This window comes from Panulirus ornatus, chromosome 19, assembly GCF_036320965.1.
Source record: "Panulirus ornatus isolate Po-2019 chromosome 19, ASM3632096v1, whole genome shotgun sequence".
Classification (NCBI taxonomy): domain Eukaryota; kingdom Metazoa; phylum Arthropoda; class Malacostraca; order Decapoda; family Palinuridae; genus Panulirus; species Panulirus ornatus.
The window spans coordinates 65,423,493-65,441,495 of record NC_092242.1 but is presented as its reverse complement, the minus strand read 5'-3'; the positions used below and the strand labels follow the sequence as shown (position 1 = coordinate 65,441,495).

Here is an 18,003-nt window from a genome sequence, read left to right as displayed (position 1 = left end):
GAGGTAACTGTGAAACAGAGAAGAGAAAAACGAACGGAGGAGAGATAAAAAAAGTGGAGGTGAGAGAGAGAGAGAGAGAGAGAGAGAGAGAGAGAGAGAGAGAGAGAGAGAGAGTTGCACAGAGTTACACAGATACACAGACCACACAGACCCAAGATTCGAGCGAGATGGTCCGGCCGAGAGAGAGAGAGAGAGAGAGAGAGAGAGAGAGAGAGAGAGAGAGAGAGAGAGAGAGAGAGAGAGAGACGGAGTTATAGACGATAACGATAGAAACACGAGGGGGAAGGGAAAGGGGTGAAGTGTGATAAGCAAAAGAACGAGGGAAGAAAATCTTGATACGTGAGGGAAGGTTTGATGACACGGAAGGAGGGAAGAGAAATATCATGAGTCTCTAAATGAGGAGAGATGAACAGGCAGAGAAAAGATATGAGGGGAGGAGGGGGAAAAAAATAGGGAGATAATGCTGAGGTGTGAAAATGAGGAGTGGGATGGAAGTTTAGGGGGGAAAAAAAAAACCAAACAAAAATCACGTATGGAAGTGAGATAGAACAATGAGGGTGTGTGAGGATTTACGAGAGGAGACGGTGGGAGAAAGCCAGATACACAGAGAGAGATCATTTAGAGACAAGGGGGGGGGGGGGAGACAGGAAGAAGCAACAACACAACGGTAACGACAGCGTTGAGAGAGAGAGAGAAAGAGAGAGAGAGAGAGAGAGAGAGAGAGAGAGAGAGAGAGAGAGAGAGAGAGAGAGGGCGTCAATGAGGAATCAGGAGGGGGAGACGCCCATTGCTCCTGCGTGCATCTAGGGAGAGGTTCCCCGAGCCTGGGGCTTGATGGATCCTTGAGTACCCAGCTCCTGAACGGAGGGGCGGGAGTGAGGGAGAGAGGAGAGGAAGGAAGGAAAGGAAAGGTCCCTCGCGGATGACGTCCGAAGAACCGGTGATGATGGAAGGGAAGATACCGCATCCTCTCCCAGGTTGTGACGTCTCTTGCTCTCCCAGGACGTCTCTTAATCTCCCAGGACGTCTCTTGCTCTCCCACGACGTCCCTTGCTCTCCCACGACGTCTCTTGCTCTCCCACGACGTCCCTTGCTCTCCCACGACGTCCCTTGCTCTCCCACGACGTCCCTTGCTCTCCCACGACGTCTCTTGCTCTCCCACGACGTCCCTTGCTCTCCCAGGACGTCTCTTGCTCTCCCACGACGTCTCTTGCTCTCCCACGACGTCTCTTGCTCTCCCACGACGTCCCTTGCTCTCCCAGGACGTCTCTTGCTCTCCCAGGACGTCTCTTGCTCTCCCAGGACGTCTCTTGCTCTCCCAGGACGTCCCTTGCTCTCTTTTAATGGCTAAGTGCTCCCACCATATTTCTGGTGAGATAGATAGATAGATAGATAGATAGATAGATAGATAGATAGAGAGAGAGAGAGAGAGAGAGAGAGAGAGAGAGAGAGAGAGAGAGAGAGAGAGAGAGAGAGAGACTAGCTCAATTTCTCTGACGTCCAAAGCCGGAAAATGCAAGCGGCAGCCATCCAGCTCATGTGTCATTACCGCTGTCTGGGTCAGCTGTTCCTTCAGCGGCTGTGCTTAGCTCACACCAGCGTCCATGATCACTATGTGTGTGTGTGTGTGTGTGTGTGTGTGTGTGTGTGAGAGAGAGAGAGAGAGAGAGAGAGAGAGAGAGAGAGAGAGAGAGAGAGACTCAGAGCACATATTGCTTTTATACCCTTTTGCTTTCCTCCCTCTCGCTTTCTCCCCTTTCTCTCATCTACTTTCTTTCTCTCTCTCTCCCTCTCCCTCTCTCTCTCTCCCTCCCTCCCTCCCTTCTGTCTCTTTACATATTTTCTCCCCCTCTCCCCTGCGCCTCTGTTAGCTGCCCCAGCGATGCCAGAACGAACTTATTCCTCCCAACTTCACCTTGTCGCCTCGCCGACCTCAAAACGGATTCTGTGACTCTCTGTCACCTCCCTTCCGTCTGCCAGGTAGTACGCTCTCTCTCTCTCTCTCTCTCTCTCTCTCTCTCTCTCTCTCTCTCTCTCTCTCTCTCTCTCTCATGAATAACTGAGGCTGCGTGTATAGCCAGTCAAATCCCACGAGCCAATCCCTTCCTCTCTACCCCCCGTGCCCCCTCCCACCTCCTCCCCACCTCCCTTTTCTCCTCTTCGACAATCCATGAACGGTTTGGGCCCGCCAGAGGAGGGGGGGGGGGTGTGTGGCCTCGCTTACTCTGCAATCCCATCTATTCTTCTTTCTAAGAGTTTGAGGAATGGTAGGATACGTGGGGGTGTGGTGTGGAGGGTTGTGTGAGTGGCTCCGGGATAGTGGGTTGTAAGGTAAGAAAAAAATGAAATATATATATATATATATATATATATATATATATATATATATATATATATATATATATATATATATATATATTGACAATGGAGGAAAAAGTGATCATTCCAAATGCGTGAAATCCTTCGACGCAGTAGGTACTGAGAGAGAGAGAGAGAGAGAGAGAGAGAGAGAGAGAGAGAGAGAGAGAGAGAGAGAGAGAGAGACCTGAGGTTAAAAACATTTCCTGGATGACAGAAGACCTACACTGTGAAAATAACCCCAGTTGCTTGGCTGGGAGTGAGGAGGCAAGGGACAAATAAAAGACGCAACGTAATCACGCGGTGGTACAGAGGCGAATTACCTCGACTCCCGGACGATCTGAGGCCACGGGAGAGGAGGAGGAGGAGGAGGAGGAGGAGGAGGAGGAGGAGGTGGAGGAGGAGGAGGAGGAAGGAGGAGGAGGTGGAAGAGGGAGCGAGAGGAGGGAATGATAAACATGATGGAGAAAGTGAAAGGAAAAAAAAGTACATATATATAAAAGAAAGGGGAAGAGCGAGAGAGAGTGAGTGGAGGGGTCTGGCAAATGGCAGAAGGAACCTCGAGTAATGTAATATCACAGCGACAACCCTGGAAATATATATATATGTATATATGTATATATATATATATATATATATATATATATATATATATATATATATATATATATATATATATATATCCCTGGGGATAGGGGAGAAAGAATACTTCCCACGTATTCCCTGCGTGTCGTAGAAGGCGACTAAAAGGGAAGGGAGCGGGGGGCTGGAAATCCCCCCCTCTCGTTTTTTTTTTTTTTCTTTTTTTAATTTTCCAAAAGAAGGAACAGAGAAGAGGTCCAGGTGAGGATATTCCCTCAAAGGCCCAGTCCTCTGTTCTTAACGCTACCTCGCTATCGCGGGAAATAGCGAATAGTATGAAAAAAAAAAAAAAAAAAAAAAAAAATATATATATATATATATATATATATATATATATATATATATATATATATATATATATATATATATATACCTCCACTTGTCAGGATGCTGGTGGGGTTGTATTTGGGTGGGTGACGGATGAAAAAAAAAATAAAGATAGTGGATTAAATACCCCGAACGAAATTGGAGAGAGAGAGAGAGAGAGAGAGAGAGAGAGAGAGAGAGAGAGAGAGAGAGAGAGAGAGAGAGAGTAGATAACGGCTGTATTTTCCCTGCCCCCAACAACTGGGTTGGACAGGGGAAGGGAAACCTGATGGCTCAGTTAAGGACAATAAAGGGAAATTTATATTGCCTTAAAGGCAAGAGGGAAAATTGTGTTACCCTCTTTTTTTTTTCCCCCCCTCCTCATTTTCTAGTTTGGCACAGTTGTTTTCTCCTATATTGCAACGCACGACGCAAGAGGCTGCGAATAAAGTAGGTCTTTTCAACCAGTCTGTATCTATGCCATAAAGAAAAATTATCGTTACTGTTCTATGCCTCTGCTGAGTTCCGTCTGTATCCCTCTCTCTGTACTCTTCTGGGCATCAGCTGAGGATGTTTTATACAGAGCAAAAAGAAAAAGAAATAAGACTGAATCTCTCCCTCGTCTGTGGCACATAATGGTCTGGGTACAGCTGAAACTACAGCCTTTCTCTGTGTGAATCGTGAAGGCCTATCTTTCGGGTTCGAATACGTCCTCTGTGTCACATAAGGGTGTGGGAGTCTCTTCAGAAACGCGTTGTTCGCTTGTGTTATTCAAAGGGACTGGGTTCCAGTGAGAATACAAACTTTGGTGTGTATCATGTAAATGGCCAGGGGTCTGGGTTCGGCTGAGAACACCATAGGCCCCAAGCGAGTGTGGGAGGCGGTGTGAAGCCTCCGATACCTTGAGGTCTTAAGAGGAGGATAAAGAGCTGGTTTATGACATGAATCAACGAGGGCTAAATGTGCAATCTCTCGACATAAAAAGATGATGAAACCTCTCTCTCTCTCTCTCTCTCTCTCTCTCTCTCTCTCTCTCTCTCTCTCTCTCTCTACGTTATCATCGTTGGTTGGTTTTGAAGTGGTTTGGCTGGGAAGGGTCTAATGGTCTAATAGTCGAAGCATTTTTTTTTTTGGTTCCTTGTTTAGGTGTTCAGTGCTTGTATTGTTTGGCATCCGGTGATTATTCTAAGTGCTCCGTTTTGTGTGGTTTGCAGCGTTGTTACATTTACTTCCGGCAAGCGGATAACCAGGAAGGCGAGGCGTAGTTTAGGGTAGAGCGAAAGAATTATCCTTTTTTTTTTTTTTTTTAGCAAAGAATATTAAGGGTTTCTTTTTCGTGCCTAAATCTCGCACGGGTAAGTGGTGTGAGGGCGTTTATTTTCGTCCATTACCTTTTGTGGTGATGTGAGCGCCATGTGGGCATCCTGTGTGCTACCTATAATGGCTGGAGTTTTGCTGAATGGGAATTGATTGACAATTCAGGGTGATGGAAGGGTGCAGGTAGTATTCAAAACCTGTCAGGGGTTAGGTGAATGAAGATGGATTTCTCTGAGGATGCAGACATTCTATTTTGAGTGAGCCGGTGTTCCAACTGCTTGATGCAGTGTTATATATTTGTTGTCACCCGAATACAGTCAGAGGGGATTGTGATTTGATTGTGAGGTCATCTACATGTGGGAGGGTATTCATACTATGGTCTACGGGGGCGGGCGGGTATTCATACTGTGGAGAGGCCTTTTCGAACGCCAGTGAGTTAGCAGCCAACCATGAAGCAGGATAGTTACCATGAGGACGCACCGCGGGGGATGACGTCCAATGTGGGTTCCTATTGCCACTTGTAATATGCGGGATGGGGGTGGTGGGTGCACTGCGGTTGCGTGAAGTAATTAAGCAAGTGTTGTGCATGGTCTATGTGGTGGTGGAGAGCCTGGGTGAGCGTGGATGAGGAGGGGGGGGGGGCTATTTTGATCGACTCTGTTGTTGGTTGACTCACAACTGTATCAAAAGCAGCCATCAGTTCATCACCATCAGTAAACAACACCATCATCGCCATAACATCAACAACATTCAACCCCATCCAAAAACAACAGCATCCAACTACTTTACCAAAGGTTATAAAGGTTATAAAATATACAACTACATATAGAAATTAATCCATGACCTTGATTTGACTGTATGCCTCTCCTTGCCTGAGCCAGGTAGACCTTAAACAGGATAACAATGTGCCATCATAGGTCACCGAGAAGCAGTTGCAAGTGTGAGGGGGGGGAAAAAAAATATATTTCCATCTTGAGCCTGACATCTTCTGCTCCTTCCACTTCCACCAATCTCTCCCTTACTCCCTGTCCCAATCCCGACCATCGCCCTGAGTCCCCGATCCCCGGCTCCTCTCCTTCTGGTGTTCGGGAGGCAAGAAATAGTGGTTTTTCTTTTTCCTTTTTTCTGGCTGAATTATTAGACGAGCAGCAGGTCGGGTTGTTCTTTCGTTCCCCGGACTCTTAATGAAAACGTCGAGTGTGAGATTAAAGTCAAATTTGATTCTAGTTCTAGAATATCAAAATAAAACATATATATATATATATATATATATATATATATATATATATATATATATATATATATATATATATACTTGTATGCCGTTTTCCGCGTTAGCGATGTAGCGCAAGAAATATATAGAAAGGCCGCATTTGCTCACTTCCATTCTCTGTCATATGTAATGCGTTGAAATTATAGCCCCTTACTTTCCCTCGACCAGGCCCCACAGACCTTTGCATGGTTTCCATCGGCCGCTTCATAAGCCCTCGTTTAGGCCATCAAAAGCACGTCGACTCTTGTACACAACATCGTTTCAATTCACTCTATCCCGCGCGCGCCTTTCACCCTCCTGCATGTTGAGGCCCCGATCACTCAAAATCTTTTTCACTCCATCCTTCCATCTCAAGTTTGATTTCCCCGTTCTCCTTGTCCCCTCTATTCCTGACACATATATCCTCTTTGTCAAACTTTCCTCATTCGTTCTCTCTATATGTTCAAGACATTTCAGCACATTTTCTTCAGCTCTCTCAACCACACTCCTCTTATCACCGCACACCTCTCTTACCCTTTCGTTACTTACTCGATCAAACCACCTCACACCACATACTGTCCTCAAACATTTCATTTCCAACAAATCCATCCTACAGGGAGGTATGTACAGATACACAGATAAACAGACAGATAGACAGACACAAGAATGTCCAGCGTGCACAGGTGATGATAATAACGAGGCCAAAGACCTGCCACAACCGGTTACAACCAGTCTACAACATGTTATGATCAATAGATTTAAACCCTTGACACAGGAAAGTCAGACAGCAGCAGTAGCAGTAGCCGATACAACAGCAGCAGCAGCAGCATCACTATTAGCATCAGTAGCAGTAGCAGCAAGAGCAGCAGTAATAACAACAGCAGTAATGGCAGCAGCAGTAACAGCAGTAGCAGTAACAGCAGCAGCAGTAACAGTAGCAGCAACAGTAAAAGTAGCAGCAGTAACAACAGCAGCAGTAACAGTAGCAGCAGTAAAAGTAGCAGCGGGAACAGCAGCAGTAGTAACAGCAGCAGTAACAGTAACAGTAGCAACAGAGGCAAACAAGGAATCAGGCAGAACCGACTCCCTCCCTCTGACGTTACCCTGTGAAAAACGAAGGACAAGGGGCTGAACCCCCACACACACACACACACACACACACACACATCTGCGAAACAAACGCAATTGAATATTCTCCTTTTTTTTTTTTTCTCCTGGTACAAACTCAGGTTAAATGGTGCCAGGCGATGGCTAAGCCATGGGTGCTGCATGTGGGATGAGCCTGTTGCTCTGGCTCTCGCTACGTAAAAATGGGAAAATAAGAACTATACAATGAAATCATTTCTATATTTCTAATCTTCTAAAGTTTACATTTCTATGTCGCGACAGAAAAGGCTAGTGGTGTGTTGATACGTGAGAAATGAGGATTCTTAATATCTCCCTTGGGTAAATATATATATATATATATATATATATATATATATATATATATATATATATATATATATATATATATATATATATATATCATTTCGTTATATCATTATGGAGGTCAAAGTAGCGATGGAAATTGTACGGTCGGAGTAAACAGAACGTGATTGGAGGATACCGTAGAGTTTTCGTCAGAAAAACGAATCCTCATTAAAATATAACGCACTATCGTCCGTTTCATATATATATATATATATATATATATATATATATATATATATATATATATATATATATATACATACATATATATAATTTGTATTAGAAAGAAATCTATAATATTTTTCATTTTTTACACAGCAAAGCAATAATGAATATCAATGAGGTTATGAGGTGGCCAGGCATGAGTGGAGGACAGAACCCCCCTGGTAGGGCCAGACCTCCTCACACACAGGAGATATGAGACACAGCAAGAGAGAGAGAGAGAGAAGGTATTGCATTTTCCTTCCCTCCCCTACAACCTGCTACCAAAAACGAATTTGCATATGAAAGTCATCCACTACCCAGGTTCTTCCCACCCTTAAGCTTTCCCCTCATTCAAGCTTTCCCCTCACTCAAGCGTTTCCCTCACTCAAGCTTTCCCCTTACTCAATCTTTTCCCCTCACTCAGGCTTTTTTTCCTCACTCAAGCTTTCCCGTAATTTCAAGCTTTCCCCTCCCTCCTTCAAGTTTCTCCCTCCCCCCTAGCATTCCCCTACCTCGAAGATTTCCTTTACCTCAAGCTTTCGTCTCCCTAAAGCTTTCTTACTCCCTCTCCCTCCAGCTTCTTCCCTCCCTCAAGCTTCTCCAATCCCTCAAATTTCTCCCCTTCCTCAAGCTTCCCCCTCCATCCAGTTTCTCCCCTACCCCAACGTTCCCCCCTCCTCCCCTTTCTCAATTACTCATTTTCCTCGTCCTTTCTTCCCCTCCCTCACGACCTCGTACTTCCCTCATCGCTTCCTCCTCTACGCATCTCTCTCCAGGTCATCCTTATGAGGAATGAGTCTTGACAAGGAACGTCGGGATTTTTCAGAATACAGGTTAAGACAAAAGAGGATCACCTCACGTGGGATTTCATCACAGCATCTCGTACAACATGGAACGTTGTACATTATACACTACTGAACACTTTTCTATACGACTCGCGAACCTTCTGAGTTACATTGCGTGAAGTATATTCATTCATCAGATCTGGAAAGCCAGCCATTTATTGGGAATTTGTTGGCGAGGCTGTGTCATTAAAACCTCAGTGGTGTCTGAGAACTTCTCACTCCACAGGAGTCTATATGTCCCTGCTACGTGAAGGAGTGCAGCCTCAAACTGCAGGTGACTTTACATAGATCCTTGGTAACAATAAGACTCATGGATACTAGTCCTTGGATAATAATCATATATATATATACATATATATATATAACATATATGTGTGTGTGTGTGTGTGTGTGTGTGTGTGTTCTAATGCGTCGTGCTCTCTCTCCTGTCGTTCCACGGCAGTCATCGTCCGTGGAGCGACCCTATCCCCTTTCCTATCCTATCAACAGAAGTGTCCCTCAAGGTTCTATGCTGCCTCCTACGATCTCTCTTCCCTCACTGTACGACCTGACCACTTCTACTTCTGACCCTGTTCACAAATGATTCCACTTTACGTACTTCAACTCACTTTCCCTTCCCCTCCTCCCTCTAATTCTCTTTCTCTTTCTCTTTCTCGCACTAATCGTATTTTCTCACTGTATCCCGACCTGTGCATCATCTCATAGTGGGAGAGCAGTAACCTAGTTAAATGGGATGGTGCCAAAGAGCAACTTCTCCTTCACCCTGTGCCTCTGTCTAGGAGTCTAGGAATCTTGTATGTCTCTCTATTCGGCTTCAAAACGCTACGATTCAACCCTGCAATCACACAGACATGCTGGGCATGACCACACACCCTCCTCTGTGTATCATGCAAACCCAACAACAAAGCCAACGTCAACTTTGCTTTCAGGAAGGTGGGACTGATAGATATCTAGGTACCGCAATTCGTTCTATCATGCAAATCCAATAAAGTCAACGTCATATTTGCTTCCTGAGAGCTTGAAGTGTGTACCATAGCTACCGTAATTCATTTTCTTCCTGTTAGCAGCTATTTCATATTCACGGGAGTTCTATTCGTCTAATCATTATGGAGTACTGCTCACACATCCGGGGTGGCTCATACTGTTAACAGACTAAGAGTCAAAAATCTTCTTTCGTATCAGTTCTCCTGATGTCGTCTCTCTTCATCTCAACCCTTCCGTACGACGCCGCGATGCCGTTGCTGCTCTCTCTCTCTCTCTCTCTCTCTCTCTCTCTCTCTCTCTCTCTCTCTCTCTCTCTCTCTCTCTCTCTCTCTCTCATTACCCCCCCCCTCTGATTGTTTGATGGAAGTTTTTTTTTTTTTAGTAAAGCCAGACACTTTACAGTCAGGTTTTGCGTTTTGTGAAGTGGGGTGTTTTTTTTTTTTTCCTCTCAAAGGAAACATCGTCAGATTTTCTGACTAATCATTTTCTTTTTCCTATTTATGTGACCGACATGACACGGGGGAAACACATGCCTTAGTCAAACACCATATCTGATGAAAGACACGAGTAAAAAGATGAGATTAAAAATGAATCAGGGCTTCGCAGGTGTATTATACAGACCTGGCATAAAGAAGGAAAGAAAAAAAAGGGTTGTATAAAGAGGAAAGGCCAAAAGAAAAAGGAGATGACCTTCTCAGCTCCGCTGTTCGAGGGAGGAGGATGAAGAAGGAGGAAGTTATCATATCGGGCAGCGATCGCACGGGAGGGTGTCCACACAGAAAGCTGTGGTGGGGGAAGGAAGCAACAGAGAGCAGCGACAGCCACACATGCGCCTCCGGGGGACCAGACCCCTGGAGTGGGTGTGGGGGGGAACACGTGCCAGACGACTCGTGAGAACAGTGGCCCAAAAAAAAACGATAGCTCTAGAATGGAGAGAGAGAGAGAGAGAGAGAGAGAGAGAGAGAGAGAGAGAGAGAGAGAGAGAGAGAGAGAGAGAGAGAACAGATAGACAGACAGACAAAGAGACAGACAGATAGACAGAGACATACAGATTGACAGACAGACAGAGAGACAGACAGAGAAAAATCATAAACATATGGAATCATTAATTTCTTCCCATTTGCCTAGACTAAGGCATGACGTCACATGCGTGAGGTAAACGTGTCATTATCTCTTCCCAGTGTGGTCAGTGACGGGCGTGGCGGGACGCGCCAGCGATCTACCTTGCTACCTAAACCCTCGCACCCCAGGCGATAGACCCAAGCTCATCCTGTGGTACAAAAGGGGTACCCGAACCCCAGTCTTCAGGTGAGTACCTCCAACCTCAGCATCTCAAGGACCCCCGCCACACCTCCTCCTTCACCTAAATACCCCAGCACCTTAAATCCAGCACCTCAATACCCAGCATTCCAACATTCAGCACCCCAGCATCTGACACCCCAGCACCTAGCACCCCAGCATCTGACACCCCAGCACCTAGCACCCCAGCATCTGACACAACCAGGACCTAACACCCCAGCATCTGACACAACCAGGACCTAACACCCCAGCATCTGACACAACCAGGACCTAACACCCCAGCATCTGACACACCCAGCGCCTAGCACCCCAGCACCTGACACCCTAGGACCTGAAACCCCAGCCCCTAGCACCCTTGCACCCAAAACCTCAGCACCCAGGACTCGAAAACCAATCACACGACACCCAGTCACCCAGCACCACCCAGCACCATAAAACACCCACAGCAACAGACCCCCAGCTGAAACTGTGGTACAAGAGGGGAACACCAGCACCCCAGCACCTCAGGTAGGTACAAGACTCACCCACACACCAGTCTACACAAATGGACAGAAAAAAAGAGTCAAATAACGAGTCACACACACACACACACACACCACATGGCCATTGGAAGGAATTGTGTGTGTGCAGAAAATTAAGTCTTTCCACCTCTGAAACGTGTCACTCACTAACTTATACCACCCTGATATACTGTGTACTGTATAGTTCTGATATACATCATATTGTATAATGTAAAGTTCTGATATACATCACATTGTATACTGTATAGTTCTGAAAGGACAAGAGGACAAATCATTCCATCTTCTTTTATATTAAGGACAGTGAATAAAATCAAGAAGAGGGATTGATAAAACCATAACACCAAAATTATCCATCAAAACCAAAAAAAATGAAATTCATGCAGCCATACACTGAAACGAAACAAAGAAAAAATCCATGAAAGACAAAACGAATCAAAACAAATTTGTGTCTTCCTCAAAAGATGTAAATCTTGAGGCATTTGTTAACTATGTATCATATTTGTAGACACTCTGTCTACATCTTTAGATACTCTACCTACACGGTCTTGCTCAGATAATACTGCAAGGCAGCTTATACTTGTGACATGACAGTTAAAGATGTAGAGAAATGATAACATTTTCTTTTCAGGTGAATGAATCTAATACCTTTCACAAATACTCGAGCCCAAGTACTGTTGAATGTGTACAAAACCTCAGCAAAAAGTTAAATATTGACCCTTAACAAACTCTGAAATGTAGAACCTTGGCAAATGTTAAATGAGAAAAATTTAACAAATGAATATAAAGAACCTCGGCAATTGTTGAACAGAAAGAACTTTAGAACATCCCGAACACAAAGCTTATTAAGAACATTTGACACAGAACCTTAACAAACGTTTGATATAGAACTCTAAGGAAAAGTTCTGTTCAGAACCCGTAGCAAAGAAATACAGACAACCTCAGCAAACGTTCAATACAGCACCTAAGAGAACGATGCATATATATAGTACCTTAGCAGACGTTCAATGCAATACTTTAGCAAACGCTGAACATATTACCCTATCAAACGTTGAATACTGTACCTTAAGAAACGTTGAATATGGTACCTTAACAAACGTTGAACATATTACCTAGGCAAACGTTGAATACTGTACCTCAGGAAACGTTGAATATGGTACCTTAGCAAACGTTGAATACGGTACCTTGGCAACCGCTGAATACACAACTTTAGCAAACGTTCACAATAAGCTAAAATAAACAGGCGTCTAGTGTAGAGATCACCACTTCCTGTGTGTACTTCAAGCATTTGCTTGACAAACAACAAACTGCCTTTATTCTTTTTTTAGCCCTTCCCTTGTATGACCTCTCCTCCCCTTTTCTCTGTGACCTTAGCCACGATGGCCGGGTTCCCCAAATGAGGTCAGACATCCGCCAGAACGAAGGAACCCTGACCGTGAGTCGAGGAGCAGCTACACTAACCCTCCACAACCTGACCCTCAGCCAAGCGGGAGTCTACGAGTGCAGGGTCGACTTCTTCAAGTCCCCGACACACACGAATTGCGTCAACCTCACGATAGTGGGTGAGTATCTCTTACACAGACACACACACACACACACACACACACACACACACACACACACATACCATTTGTCAAAACTGTAGCAAAACATAATTAAGGAAGTTATGATATATATACATTATATATATATATATATATATATATATATATATATATATATATATATATATATATATATATATATATATATATATTCGCTTGGTTAATATTATATACATTTTTTCTCTCACTCCACATGATTTTAAATAGGTTGTTTAAACATGGCGAATGCTAACCTTTTGTCATGCATTGTGCAGTGCAAATGTTAATTCAACACTATGTTGAACCTCTAAGTTTGTTTTACGAGTTATACATATAAAAAAAAAGAGAGCAGAGAGGCTTCCATTAATGCATTGGATGAGATTAACGACTAAGCTTTTTTCTGGATGTATGTGGACATAAAGAATTACTGGCTTTATGAAAAGACTCTGACATCCCCAGGAGTGAGTACATGAGTTGACATTTACCCATCCCATTCTTATATCCTGGCGACTGTGATCGCCCTCCTTGTAGTCGAAGGATAATCCCTTCTGTAATTGTGTCATCGTGTTAGTTCCGGGTTCAAAGGTCACGGGTGATTAGTCCCTGTTTTTCTCTCGTCCTTATTGCTATAGAACTGAGTAAATATGGCATCATTCACAACATTTCATTTCAGTACAGACGTATTTAACGAAAGAATATAAATGTTATCGTGTTTCATTTTCCCCGTGGACTCACAGGAATATATATATATATATATGATATACAAATCTAAGAAATAGAGGGAGATGTACAATCATTTCCATTCACTGACTGGCTACACCATTCATAAACTCCCAGTCTTATACAATACTATGGAGTGAATACAACCCTTCACTCACATATCTTTTCACTCGAGGCTGCAGAGATAAGACGACGAGTCCCACCGCGATGAATGCAAGAAAAAACTCGGGAGTGCGGGAGTGCCTGCCTCCTCGCAGACCCAGCCTTTGGTTCCTGTGTGTCGAAGATACTCATCCTCGTGCAATGAGCGCTAGGAAGATCACACGCTGCCTGAGAGCCACGTTCTTGGGAGCTAAATATAGCTTGGGCTATACACTGGATATTCTAGCTAATGTAAAGACAACTTTACATATATATATATATATATATATATATATATATATATATATATATATATATATATATATATATTACTAATAGCTGTAGACACGTCTAAACAGCTATCGTCCTGCAGGACGAACAAACCAACAGCAGGAACCTGGCTCACAAAACAGACACGGTCCCCAAACCCAGCGACCATTTCTCCTACGTTACACAAACTGAGGTGCCTCCTGATTACAGCCCTTGAGGCAACGACGGGCCGGGGGACGTCATCAGGAAAAGTTGGTACAGCAACTTCTATAAAGAGGAGGAGTTGACGACAGGCGTTCCGGCACGTGGTAATGGATGTTTTGCGACACGTGCGCGGCGAGCGCGTGTATTCTACAGTGCCACGGGCTGGCTGATGGACGGTGAAAGGATCAACGAAGCAAGCGGGGATTAACGAGTTGTATTTTTTCTGTCTCCCTCTCTCATGCTCCGCTGTGAACTGAGGATGTCAAGAGCGAGTATAGATTATGAAGAAAGGCGTCGTGAATTAACCTGTGAGGAGGCTGGGGAGAAGGTGTGTGTGTGTGTGTGTGTGTGTGTGTGTGTGTGTGTGTGTGTGTGTGTGTGTGTGTGTGTGTGTGTGTAGGATGTGAACTGAAGGCAGAAAGGTTGTGAAAAAGGCTATGAAAAGGGTTGTAAAACAGGCTGTAAAGAGGTGGTGAACTGCCTAGGAACGCACTGTGAGTAGGGTGTGAACGAGCAATGAACGAATTATATAGAGGCAACCAGCAGACTCTATGCTAGGGCCCTCCAGCCACAGAGAGAGAGAGGGACGACTCAAGGTAGTGTCAAAAAAAAAAAAAGATGAAAAATAAAAGAAAACGGACGACATGATAAACATATGAACCACCTCTGTAGACAACAGCTGAACAACCTCGGCGAACTGACTCTCCTTGGCCACCCCGTCCATATACCACTCCGGCATGGAGATGAGGAAACTCCTGCACTGCGCTGAGTCACCCAGCCACTCATGAAGGGCGTTGGGAACTCAGCGTCGAGGAAGGCACACCCACAGGAAGGTTAACTAGATTAAGACCAGCCTGAGAGGAAGGGCGGTGCATCCGGTCATACCCAAAGTCGTCGAGCTCCCAAGACTGTGTTGCCGCCCCCCATCATACGGCACTGAAATGACTGACTCGGTGCTCTCTCTCTCTCTCTCTCTCTCTCTCTCTCTCTCTCTCTCTCTCTCTCTCTCTCTCTCTCTCAGTGCTGGACGGATGGGTGGCTGGCTGGCTCTCTGGATGTCCGTGTGAACTTCGCCTTTGCTCACCACCGCCGCCGTGCCCTGTGTGTGAGCGAGACAGCCACCACATCCTGCCCTCCGCTACGTGTGTGAGCGAGCGTGTACTCACCCTTCCCCCTTCCTGAGCGAGCAGGGGAAGGAGGGAGGAGGCGAGGAAAGGAAAGAATGACAGATGGCATCGGCACTGCCTCCACCTTGATCTAGAGGAGGGAGGACCTCGCCTCATACCCCTCCTCCTCCTCCTCCTCCTCCTTCACCAACACTAGCAGGAGCAGGATGATAGAAGACCACCACCACCACCACCACCCCACTACCACTACTACTACTACTACTACCACCATCACCATCACCACCAGCAGGAACCTACTGAGCCGGCATTAAGCCGCTGCTGGGGAAGGGCCTTCGTTAGCTACTGCCTTAAGCTTGGTGAACTGTGATGTTTGTGTAGACTTTGTTAAGGGGCTTTGATATGCTGCAAAGCCTTCGTCAGTAGTCATGATATACACATATACATATATATATATATATATATATATATATATATATATATATATATATATATATATATATACAGGATTTATAGACTGAATGTTCAATCAGAGAGATGTATATTTACGACACTACACAACCCACAGACTAATGTTCAACTATTCTAATCAACCCTGAATATGCTGATTCCATCAAAATATTTATGAACAATTTTATTTGCATGACCAAAAAAAAAAAAAGGGATATAAATATCATTTAGAGCTTATTCATTTTTGTAGTTATTCATTACTGTGTGGAAAACAGGGGGGCTAAAAGAGGGATGGGGCAAAGGTGGGGAGGGAGGGGGAGCCTTTTAGTATTACGTTAAATGTAGTAGTGCAATAATGACTGGGGAAGGGGGGGAGGGTGAGGGGAGGGAGGGTGTGGTGTGTCATTCAATAAAGTATCGAGGTAATCATTCATGTTGCACCATCGACCAATAAAGTAGTCCATGATGGTTCACTTTATTCCTTAGACTACCACGATGACCATTGCATTTACATTCTTTCTTATTAGCCTGCTTTATCATAGCAATAAAGAGGCTGCACGCCGTAGGGTTTTTTTTCACCATTCAGTAAAGACTGACATAAAGATAATGTTGAAGTGTGTGTTGCAGAACCCCCAAGTAGCGTGGAGGTGTTCGATAGCGAGGGAGGCAAGGCCCGAGGAGGCGCCCTTGGGCCGTACAGGGAGGGCGTCTCCCTCATCTTCACCTGCAGAGTTAAAGGAGGTCAGTGGCCTGGGTAGCCTCCCACACACACACACACACACTCACACACACACACACACACACACACACACACACACACACAAACAAACAAACACACACCTTTTCAGTATCACTATCATAACATCCTCCCTTTCTCACATACTGTCCGTCACTGTGGCATCAACACCATCCCTTTATAACTGACACACTGGCATCAACATCCCTTATTTTCTTGCCACTCTGGCACCGCCAGCTCTCTCTCTTTTCTTTTTTTTTTGCGAGTGGTGGCACCCGAGCATCACCAACCCTTGGCGTTTGGCACCACGGCATCACCAGACCTGTTTGTTTGTTTGTTTTTTTGGCACCACGGCATCACCATACCTGTTTGTTTTGTTTTTTGGCACTTTGGCATCACTGTCCTTTTTTGGGGGGGGAGGGGGGAAGTGGCTGGCATCACAGTTCCTATATCTGTCCAATCATCATCATATCATATCATCATATCATAGTCTTGATAACTGGATCATCCCTGGATCATCCTCTCCTTCTCACACTAAACTATCATCCTCTATGCAGACTTACGCTCAATCATCACCTTTTTTTTATTCTTTTTTACGAAGTGCATCATTTTTCCTCCCTGAGGTTCACTGGTTCTCGTCTCACACACCCTCACTTGAGCTTTAGTATTAAGTCTTCCTCAGTATAAGCCTCGATCCCCCTCTGTGATAAGGAAGACCCATCAAAGGAAGCTTACAGAGAGAGAGAGAGACCTCCTCCTCCTCATCCTCCTCTTCCCTCCTCCTCCTCCTCATCTGTTCTCGGTTCTCTGATGTCCCCCTTTTTCTATATTCTTTAAATCTGGTGTTCAACCCCCCCCCCCCTCTCCCCACCCTCTTCCCCTCTCTCTCTCTCTCTCTCTCTCTCTCTCTCTCCCCAGCTGAAACCGGGTGATTTTGGAGTACAATATTTTCTCTCTCATTATATTTTTACTCTCTACTCCCTCTTCCCCTACAGGTTCGCCCTCTCCTAACGTGACCTGGTGGCAAAACGGGAAGCTACAGAGCAAGTCGTGGTACCATAAGGGTCAGGACCTGGTGGTCAATGACCTGAGAGTCGACAGGTTGACCCGAAAATGGCACAACGAGACACTAACCTGTTTGGCCTCCAACACCCACCTGGCGAGCCCAGTCTCCGTGTCTGTCGTCATCCAGATGTTTTGTGAGTGTAAGGAGGAGGAGGGAGGGGGAAAACAAACTGATAGACAGACAGAGACAATGACAGAAAGATAGACAGGAGAAGAGAGAGAGAGAGAGAGAGAGAGAGAGAGAGAGAAAAAAGAGAAGGTAGGGTCGAAAGAGAGAAAGATAAACGACGCTAAAGACAAATCAGAATAAACGCAGAGACTCAGCATCAAAACCATACACCTCAGTTAATATTCCTATGTCCCCAACTGACGGAACTACCGGACTGTGACAATATAACTTTAGTGTCATCATATCAATCCAATCATCGTAAAAACAAACAGAACCCACTACTGCTTAACTAACAAGGAAACTAACTCAATCCAGTTACTTACCAACGCCAGGAACATGTAAG

The 18,003-nt window shown here is 44.9% G+C and overlaps 2 protein-coding genes across 6 annotated transcripts in view; one reads left to right on the top strand and one right to left on the bottom strand.

Annotated features, from left to right (window-relative positions):
• The window catches only part of LOC139755627 (uncharacterized), a 289,236-nt gene that overhangs the window by 166,148 nt on the left and 105,085 nt on the right, over positions 1-18,003 (bottom strand). The window lies entirely within an intron of this gene.
• The window catches only part of LOC139755625 (uncharacterized), a 49,329-nt gene that overhangs the window by 19,006 nt on the left and 12,320 nt on the right, over positions 1-18,003 (top strand). Inside the window, exons 3-6 of the mRNA XM_071674197.1 lie at positions 10,563-10,689; positions 12,573-12,760; positions 16,318-16,431; positions 17,422-17,625. Coding sequence (XP_071530298.1) covers positions 10,563-10,689; positions 12,573-12,760; positions 16,318-16,431; positions 17,422-17,625 — 633 coding nt within the window. The remainder of the gene's footprint in view (positions 1-10,562; positions 10,690-12,572; positions 12,761-16,317; positions 16,432-17,421; positions 17,626-18,003) is intronic.